Source organism: Halichoerus grypus, chromosome 3 (genome assembly GCF_964656455.1).
Source record: "Halichoerus grypus chromosome 3, mHalGry1.hap1.1, whole genome shotgun sequence".
Lineage (NCBI taxonomy): Eukaryota > Metazoa > Chordata > Mammalia > Carnivora > Phocidae > Halichoerus > Halichoerus grypus.
In genome coordinates, this window is record NC_135714.1 from 102,961,755 (window position 1) to 102,972,511 (window position 10,757).

Sequence of the window (10,757 nt, forward strand, 5' to 3'; positions counted from 1 at the left end):
AGGACAGCAGGAAGGCAAAAGCACCCCAAAGTTGCACAGCATGGGGTGGCAGCAGGGAAGGGAAGGAGAAGAGGGAAGAGGGAAATGAAACATCTTATAGAAGAAACTGTGTGTTTTTGTGGGAAAAATAGGTGAGCTCTAGCTATCAGATAAAGAAATCATATCCATCTGACTGTGAAAGAGGGAAAGAGTAAGCAAATCACTAAAGAAAAAGAGTAGAACTAACAAAGTAATCAGAGGGGAGAAAAGAATGAACAGTGACTTGAACAGACAGCAAAATAAGAAAAATTTAAAAATAAGTTACCATATAAAATAAGTAATAAGCATAAAGAAAGATGACAAGAATGAAATTAGCTATTGCAGCCATTATGCTAAATACGAAGGAGTTAAATTCTCTTATTAAATAAGAGACTGTAATACTGCATTAAGAAATATAATCTAGCTATATGATTATAAAATATAAAAGAAAATGATAAAAAGTGAATTTAAATGAGTAGACACAGAGATACAAAGAAAGGCAATAGTGTCAATATCAGACAAGAATTAAGTTAATTGCTGAATGCACTAAACAGAATAAGGCAGAACATTATATAGTAATAAAAAACATATTTATGAAGAAGATGTAAGAGTGAGAAAACAGAAGTATAACAATACTAAATATGTCCAAACTTTCAGTTATAAAATAAGTCATGAAGATAAAAAAGACAGCATGGGGAATACAGTCAATAATATTGTAATAATGTTATATGGTGACTGACAGTGACTACACTTATTGTGGTGAGTACTGAGTAATGTACAGAGTTGTTGAATCAATCTGTTGTATACCTAAAACTAAGATAACATTGTATGTTAGTTATATTCCAACAGAAAATGGTTAAAATGGACAGTTTTAGGCTATTTTATCAAAATTTAGGTATATTTTATCAAAATAATTAAAAAATTAGCCAACTTTTCACCAAAATATATATATATGTGTTATATATATAATACATATGTGTATTATATATGCATGAAGAACTAAAAGTGAGAGATTTTAAAACCTCTCTTTCAAAACTGGACAGATTTATTAAGTAATAAAAATAATAAGCAGAGTCTTTTGGGTTTTCTACATTCAAAGGGGCACAGGCAACCCAATATTTACAGCACCCTTATTAACAATAGCCAAACTGGGGCCGCCTGGGTGGCTCAGTCGTTAAGCGGCTGCCTTCGGCTCAGGTCATGATCCCGGGGTCCTGGGATCGAGCCCCGCATCGGGCTCCCTGCTCAGCGGGAAGCCTGCTTCTCCCTCTCCCATTCCCCCTGCTTGTGTTCCCTCTCTCGCTGTGTCTCTCTCTGTCAAATAAATAAAATCTTAAAAAAAAAAAAAAAAAAAAAATCAATAGCCAAACTATGGAAAGAGCCCAAATTTCCATCTACTAATGAATAGATAAAGATGTGGTGTATATATATGTATACATACATATATATATATGTATGTATACATATATATACACACAGCAGAATATTACTCCATCATCAAAAAGAATGAAATCTTGCCATTTGCAATGACATGGATGGAAGTATAAGGTATTATGCTAAGAGAAATAAGTCAGTCAGAGAAAGACAAATACCATATGATGTCACTTATATGTGGAATTTAAGAAATAAAACAGATGAACATAGGGGAAGGGGAAAAAAAAAGAGAGAGAGAGAGGGAAGCAAACCATAAGAGACTCAACTATGGAGAACAAACTGAGGGTTGATGGAAGGAAGTGGGCAGGGAGAGAGGCTAAATGGGTGACGGGTGTTAAGGAGGGCATTTGTTGTGTTGAGCACTGGGTGTTACATGTAAATGATGAATTACTAAATTCTACACCTGAAACCAATTTTACCATACGTTAGCTAACTAAAATTTAAATAAAAACTTGAAATAAAACAAAATAAAAATAAAAGTAAGAATATTTTTTTTTAAATGCCATTAATTTTAGGGGCACCTGGGTGGCACAGTTGGTTAAACCTCCAACTCTTGGTTTCGACTCAGGTCATGATCTCAGGATGGTGGGACCGAGCCCCATGTCAATCTCCATGTTCAGCGCGGAGTCTGTTTAAGATTCTCTCTCCCTCTCCCTCTGCCCCTCCAGCTCATGCTCTCTCTCTCTCTCTCTCTCTCTCAAATAAATAAATCTTTAAAAAAAAGTAAATGCCATTAATTTTAAAACTTTTTAAGTTAAATATCCAACAACCCCACACCCACACCCATGCACTCTGCCGAGTCATCCATACCTGGCTCTACTTTTTCTTTTTTCTGTACCACTTATCACATTGTAACGTAGTATAAAATTTATCTAATATGTTCATTGTTTAGTTTCTGTCTCTTCTCACTGGAATGCAAACTCCACAAGAGCCAAAATTTCTATTTCGCTCACTACTGTATTCATAATGCCCAGTACAGATTTTGGTCATGAAGATAAATCTTGAATAACCGTGTAAAACACGATCTGAATAAATGGAAATTGTGGCACACTGACAGCATAAAACATATTTAGTCATTAAAAATAACAAATTACAGCCAAAGTAGATGACTTGAAGCGATTCCCATAAGATACTGTTGAATGAGAAATGCTCGATGATGAAAGGAGTTTACTCTTTTCTCATTTTTGTAAAATAACTCTTTAAGTGTGTGAGCGGATGCGTGTCCGTATTGTGTTATATGAGCATGGACACACTTTATAAGTATAGAGAAAAAAATTTTTTTTCAGTGAGAAGGATATATGGAATGATCTGAGATCGAATTCTGATTAATCCACTTATTATTGATACAACCTTCCTCAAAATCAGTTCCCTCATTTATAAAACAAGGATAATAATGGCCACCTTGTAGGCTTGTTGTAGGACTCGCATATGAACTGTGGGATGCATTCAGTGACTGTGGTCTCAGGCATTCACCCTTCTGTCACTAGCAACTGGCCCAGTGCCTAACAACTTCAGATGCTCAATAAATATTTGTTGAAAAGATTAACTGTCGCTGTTATTATCACACACAACAAAACAAAATATGAAGTTTCTGAGAAAACCTCAGTTTAAGTGGATTAGTTATACATTTTAAAATCTGTAATAACACCAGGAAATACAAAGCTGCATTGAGTCACTATCCTAGAGTGTAAATGTGTAAACATAAAGAAGAGATAGCACATATGGCAGGCATCAATGGTGATGATTTTTCCTCTGATTATTTTTCCAAATTAGTTATCATCAGCCACCAGGAAATCTAAGCAAACACTCACTGGCAGAATTTTAGCCCTAGCATAAAGATCCATTGTTTCTTCACTAGATTCACCTTCCAAGCTGATCAACAAAACACTTGATTCCACAAAATTCAGTCTCCTTATATTAACATTTATGCATGGTGATTTTTCCTCTATGCTTTTACTTACTTTTCTTTTCAGGGTACCTCTTTCCCATATGTTTTTCTAGCCCTATACAACTTGCTTTTTTTTTTTTTCCCCGCTTATTTTCTTTTCATAAACTCAGATGTGAACCTTTATTTCCGGTATTCTTCACTTGGGATTTGACCACACTATATCTTTACTCAAGTCCCTCAAAGAGAACCAAGGTGTTTGCCTTGATTTGAAAGAGAGGGAGTTGGTATTATGGAAGGCACAGTTGTTAGCTGCAAGCCTCCATGCAAAGCTTCTCTGGGCTCCAGTGTCATTATTTGTAAAATAAGAATGGGTACATTCAATTACTTCTGAAGTTCTTTTTCTACTTCTAAGAACATACTTTTTCCTCCTCATTATAAGGGAACCACTCATCCTGGTTTTCTTGCATGAATGACAACTCTGAAGATCTTCTCTAGAATCAATACTGAAAATGAGGCAGAATATTCATCAACGTGGTAGACTTGCAATGGGTACTTTTTATCAGGACCAGTATGTGGGGAAGGACCCACCCATTAGTCATCGTACAATGTTCCACATAATCTAGGCAAGGAACAATTATACTTTGGAGCCCAGGTAGGATAATAATGGCCCACCAAAAATGTTTACATCCTCATCCCCAGAATCTGTACGTTACCTTACCTGATAAAAAGAGACTGTGCAGATGTAATTACATTAGGGATCTTGGGATGGGGAGATTACCCTGAATTATCCGGGTTGGGCCAATCTAACCACTAGGGTCCTTATAAGAGAAGCCAGAAGCATCAGAGTCAGAGAAGGAAATGTGACCACAAAAGCAGAGGTCAGAATGATATGGGGTAAAGGAATGAGCACAGGAATGTGGGCAGCCTCTAGAAAACTGCAAAAGACAAGGAGGTAGACTCTAGAGCCTCCAGAAGGAATCAGCTCTGCCCACTAATTTTGGATTTATATTCTCCAGAACCATAAGGTAATACACTTGTATTGCTTTAAGCCACGAAATGTGATAATTTGTCACAGTAGTAACTGGAAACTCATATCCCAGCACTGTTAATAAATTTTGCCCTGAAAAGTAGCTGTGTATAAAATCCCAGGATATCTGACAGTTTGAACTAGGAACCTATGTTTGTCCATGAGAAAGGCAAAGTAGAGTGGGACACTGCCCTAGGGTTCATGGGCACAGGATGCTACTCAGGAGCCACTTGGGCAAAAAAGCACAAGGTTGAGAGGGAAGGGAGCCAGGAACAGAGCTACCCCAGTGGGGTCAATTCACTGCAGGTGGTGTAGAAATAGGCCTCAGCGATGCTCTTTACTGCTTCTTCTGGAACTGGGGGACCAGAAATCTGGGAGAGACATAATTTTATTTCATTTATATTTAGTTACTTCCTTTTCAGCTTTTTTTCAGCTTTCCTGTTAATCTTTGGTTCTTTTTAAAAATTACAAACCCAGCTCAGCTTATGCAAGTTAAAGGGCTTCTAGATATAAAGGAAAATAACTACATATCTGATCAGGTAAGGCTTTAGCCTGCTAATGAAGAATGAACTGGAAAGGCAAAAAACTTTTAAAAGGTCAGCATAAGGACAACCACAAAAATTTTGACAAAAAGTAATGATCCATCAAGTATGTAATCTGTAAAATGGGGATAATAATAAACCTTCGAAGACCGTCGTACAATAAAATGAGAGAAGGCCCACAAGTACACAGTAAACAGAAAATCCAGACTTCAGATTGCTGTGTGACCCTTTCAGGCTGCCACAGTCTCCAAGGTGGTGCTTCAGTGGAAATGTTTAAACGACTCCCTTCATCTGCAATATGGTCTGTCACAAGGGCTTCCAGCCCTTAAAGGACTGCTTCCATTTTATTCCCAACAATTCTACCTACAAACTGTTCAACTCCATGCAAATGGATTAAGAGCACAAAATCTGATCAGACTCACAGAAATTGGTATCACAGGTCCACCACTTAGTCTGTGTCACCCAGGCAATACCTGAGGTGTCACACCAACAGATGTGTGAAGTTAAAATGCTCAATGATAAAGACATTTTAACAATAATAATTTGACTGACCCTCAAGAAATTCAACTCCTCCATAAAGCCCTGTTTGATTCCCCTGGATTTTCTGATCACTTACTGTAACGATGGGGCGGGGGTGTCTCTCCTTCTTCTGAAATCTTGCAGCATCTCTTACCCCATAGTTTCACCACCTCATTTGGGTGAATGTCATAGCAGCAGTCAGATCAGATGGAAACTATTTCCTTTGCTGTCTCCCTGACCAGACGAAAAATTACTCTAATTCAGCAATTCCATCGCCTAATATAGTGCCTAGCAAAATCAATCCAGATAAACAGGTTCAAATTATCATGATACTCCTCATGATAATTTGTACTTTTTTACTTGTTTACTGCCTATCTCCCCTCACAAGAAAACAAGCTCCTTGTGGACGAAGACCAGGTCTGTCTTGCTCAACTGTGTACCCCCAGACCCTAGCATAGCGCCTGCCACATATGAATGGCTAAAGGCCCGAAAGCCAGAGGGGAAGAAAAACCCACTGCCTGCAACAGACCTAAAGGGAAGGAAGACTCGTAGTACTGTATTTCCTGCCTTAACCCTTTCCATAAAATCACAAAATCTGAGAGCTTGAAGGAATCTTGCGGTTCACCTTTCCACATTTTGGGTTCCAAGCATAATGTCAACCACCACCATCCACTGATTAATCTCATTAGCTGTGAAGGGGAATAATGGTCATGATATAAAAAATGTAATGTAGTAAGAGATTTGTTTGCTTAACTTTTTTTTTGTATGTATATTTAATGTATTACCTTTGAGTAATAATATTAATTTTAATCTGCATAGTACTTTATAATCTAAAATTCCACATCTTTATTGAAGCATTAAAACTGTGCTCATGAGGTAACACATAGGAGACACTTAGAACAGGGTCTGGCACCTGGCAAGCAAAAGTGTCCACCTTATCCTCATCATTACCAAATCACAATGTGTATAACCATGAAGAAACTCAGGCGTCCTTTTTCTACTCAAGGACCTTCCAACAGTCTTAATCCATTCTTTCTCTAAGAACAATTCATGGCTTACACAGAAATAGCTACCAAAGGACTTTCTCCTCATCTAACCTCTAATTTCCATAACGGCAAGAAAAGGAAAGAAGGTCCTTTCCTTTTCACTTTATTATCATTATGCAGACTTTCTACAAAAAAAGAGAGAGAGAGAAAGAAAGAGGCAGCAGGCCTGCAAAAAAAAAAAAAAAAAAAAAAAGATAACCGCCAAGGAAAAACCTAGTAGGGCTAAGGTGGAGCCAGGGCATTAGGTGATTCTCAAATGGACATGATCAATATAGTGGGAGTGGAGTATCTAGAAAGATCCCCCAACTTCAGTACCAGTCTGGATTAGATTCTCTTAATTTGAAATCAATAGATGGCTTGCATGGCAATTATGTTTTTAAAACATAAGTGTTATATGAGAATATGTGTTATAAAAGTGTGACAAAAATTTGTAACTTCCAACATATATATATATAATGTGATGTAATAAAAAATTTATTTAGAATAGAGAACATGAAAGCTTTAAATTAAGGTCTTTAGTTGCTGAAATACTGTCTTCTCAGACCCCTTGATCCTTGATTTAAGGCCAGTAGGCCTATTAAAGGTAACCTGGAAAATATTTAAGAATCAAGAAACTACATGCAAACAGGTAAGGGATTCATGGACATTTAGCTTCATCCTTACCACTCAGTTAAAATCTGCTATTCAGCTTCAGTGTGGTCCTCGGCCTTTGGAAGGCAAAGGAGCTGAAGCCTAACTCCGGATCATTTCTGGCATCAATGAACCTGTCCATGATCAATGACCTTATAACTGAGTATCTTGTGATCATAACTAAATTATGTCACTAATAGTGTATTTGAATTCAATGCAAACATCTGCATATTCACCTGAAATACAGATTAGCATTCTAGATGTGATCTGGATGAAAATCTCTATGTGTTTTACATGTTGAAATTACAAAAGCCAGGAAAAGATAAGTGTCTATTTAGTACTGCAATAATAGAATAATATATGGTGATTTTGGAAGCAGTTCATTCTATATCCAAAAATAATAAAAAACTTCCAAATAATCAAGTACATGGAAAAATAAGTTGGAACTTATAAAAGTATCAAAAGAATGTACATTGGCCAGCTGTTTCTAAAAACCTAAAGAGTAATATAAGACAAAAACTAGGGATTATGAAATAATTCTAATATTTATATAACTATTAATAACAATAAACAAAATAAGAACTGTGTTTAAGAACTGTGTTTAATTTTTAAGTGATTACACTTAAACCTGAGACTTTCAAGAAAACCCATTTGGGAATTTTCACATCTTGTGAGAAAAGATTAAAAGTAGAATTTCAACTTCTGCTTTGAAAGAATGTTGACTTTGACATTTACCTATTTGGCAAAAACATCTGTTCAGTTCATCTCAAATTCAGATAAAGGGTTTACTCCTGGTTTTCTCCTTTGAGCATTCTTCCAAACTCCCATTTGAAAAAGTAAATATGGGGTTTGCTTCTTCCAGTCTTATCCTAGGAAATACTTATAGGTCATGCTGTCAAGGAAGCCCTGAAGCACCTGTCCACCGTTCTCCTCCTGCTCTTCGGGTGAGGGGGTGGAGGGAGATTTATACCCATGTGAAAGGCATCCTAGTGTCTCTGGGTGCATTCTGTGAACCTGTTGCTAGCGTACCTTTCCGAAACAAGCCTGCTCTTGCCCAAACCTCTATTTTTCAAAATCTCTGTTGAGGGGAGAGCACAGGGGAAGGAGGACCGGAGGGGGGTACCTGGCAGGGACAGATCTGAAAAGAGCATGAGCTTTGGACCCAGAAACCATGGATTTGAAGCCTAACTTATTAACCTTGCAGTACTTGTTTTTTCATCTCTTACATGAGGATTACTGTTCTCAAGGGAGTTGTGCTGGTGACGTTACTAATGTAGGTCAAGTTCCAAGTACTGGCCTTGGCCCAAAGTATCTGCTCAATAAACGGTAGCTCTCATTACCCTGAGCACTTCACCACTGCCTTCGCGGTTCCAGATTTTACACATCCTGTGACAGGGCCATAACACAGGTCTCATCAACTCCAAAGGTCTGGAATTTTCCAGTTCTCTCTCCTCCTAGGTCTTTGCTCTCAACATCCAACATTTCCAAGCCGTTCCCGTATGTACAGTGCAATGTGCCTGCCTTGCTCACTTGCCTCTAAATTTCTGGAAGGAGAGAGCTAGTCAGAGAAAATCCTAAAGCAGCGAAAAAAGATCAGAGATTCTAAGATTATCCAGTTGGCACCTCCCAGGATCCACAAAACACATGTTGCAAGGAGGGAAGGAAGTTCTGCATGTCTGAATGAGATTCTAAGGCCTGTGTTGAAGTGCGCTCTGCGTGCCGCCTCCCAATCCCTATAGGGAGAGTGAGGCGCTTCTGGCCACATTTCCTCATCCTAAAAGAAGAAAAGCGGCGGCGGGGCTGCGTGCGCGCCTATGAAGACACCCGCCCACGCGCGGCTCCGCCAACGCAGGGACGCAGCTCACTCCCTGAACCGAGGAAGAGGGAGGCTCCATCCGGACTCACTTCCTGCGGGGGAAAGGAAAGACATCTTGGCGCAAGGCGGCCGGCGGCAGTTCCGCCCCTGGACCGGCCGGCAGCGGAGGGCGCCCCGCAGGCACTTACGTGGCGCAGCCGGCTCGGGAGGTGCGGGCAGGCGAAGGCCGCCCCGCCAGCCCCGGCCTGCCCGCCGGACACCGGCCGACCCCGGCTAAGGGCGACGGCAGCGACGCCCGCGGAGCCCCCGGCCCCGGTGGAGGGGCGACCCCGGGAGGCGCACAGAGCGCGGCAGGAGCAGGGGCGCGCAGGCTGCCCTCGGGTCACCCACCTTTCTCACTCTGCGGGCCGTGTAGAGCCCCATCCCGTCCTGAACCCGGGAGGACTTCAGGGAGAACCTGTCCGGCACGTACATGCCCAGCATTTTCCCGGCCGCGGCCGCCGCCGCCTCGCTCAGCACCAGCGCTCTGCGCCCGGGCGGCGACACATCGAAATTTGGGGTGCTGGGGTGGAGGGGAGAGGCCGGCGGGGAAGGAGGAAATGGAGTTTTCCTCCCAGAATCCCCACCTCCCCCGCCGATTCCAGGATCCCCCGCGGCTCAGCCCCTCCTAGTCCCGGGTCTGGCTCAGCCCGGAGCCGCCGCGGCCGCTGCTGCCATTGCTGCCGCGGGGGCGCGGGGGGCGCGGGCCGGGGCGCTGCGGTCTCAGAGACGCCGCGCGCTGATTGGCCCGAAGTTGGCGGCTCGGACCCGCGCGGGGCGCGGTGCCGGGAGCGGAGCTGACCTCGGGGCCTCAAGCCCAGAGACCGGCGAGAGGAGAGGACCCGTCTGCTCCCCGCCGCGCAGGGCGCTGCAGCTTACGGACCCGCCCTTGTCCAGCTCTGGGATTTGCCCCGCTGAGCTAGTAGTAGTACTCCTGATCGGGGAATTTTACTGTTTTCAGATGCAAAACGAAATGGGCCATGACACAGCTGGAGGTATCCTGCCAAATAATTGTATGGAATTCCAGACTCTGAAAGTATGCTTATTGCCCGGCTACTGAAAGCCCGCCCTAAGGACTAGGAACTTTGGGTGCTTCTCACATCTAAGTTATGCGTCTTTTTTTTTTTTTTTTTTTTTTTTTTTTTTAGTGCTTGTTTCAGGGATTTGAATTCATAGGGGATCAGTAAGTATGGTGATTAACGTACAGGGAAAGGGGGTGTACACAGTATGCAACTAATCGATTTCAAGTTAATTCAAAATTTGTCGCGAACAACTTAATATTTAAATCCAGCGGAAACTAGTTCTTGCATGGTGCTGTAACCCAGGGGAAGTTCTTACACTTCCCAAGATACACCATTCCTGAGTCCTCTCTTGCTTGGAAATCACCAGACCTGTCAGATCTTCAGACATAAGCAGGAGAGGTGGGGGAGATGGGAGGGAACGCCCAAACAGTTGAATCCTGTATCACAGCAATGAAACAACAGAAGCCTTGTTCTAGTGGTTTTAATAAAGTTTGGTACTTCTCAGAAGAAATTTTGAAAAGCTATTTTCTCCTTTAAGACAAGCTAGGAGCTTTCTGTTCTTTTCTCTTGATATTCTTGATAATTTTCTACTCTGAGGTCTTTTGGAATTCATTTGATGTTCCTATAAACATTTGATGTTGCTTATAAACCATTAAAAATAACATTAAAGAGCACACTGTTAAAAAATAAAATTCAACTAAATAAATTTTAAAGATTTTATTGGCTGCATTCAACAATCCATGAATGGGGCAGCATGCAATCTAGCAAACAGAAAA

The 10,757-nt window shown here is 41.1% G+C and overlaps 1 protein-coding gene across 7 annotated transcripts in view; it reads right to left on the minus strand.

The window, feature by feature from the left end:
• The window catches only part of PRDM5 (PR/SET domain 5), a 191,446-nt gene extending 181,789 nt beyond the window's left edge, over positions 1-9,657 (minus strand). For all 7 annotated transcript variants that reach the window (XR_013446444.1, XM_036099222.2, XM_078069187.1 and 4 more), the window contains exon 1: positions 9,311-9,657. Coding sequence is in view for 6 of the 7 variants with exons in the window: in XM_036099222.2 (XP_035955115.1) it covers positions 9,311-9,403 (93 nt within the window). In the remaining variant the exon portion in view is untranslated. The remainder of the gene's footprint in view (positions 1-9,310) is intronic.
• Positions 9,658-10,757: the final 1,100 nt, after the last annotated feature.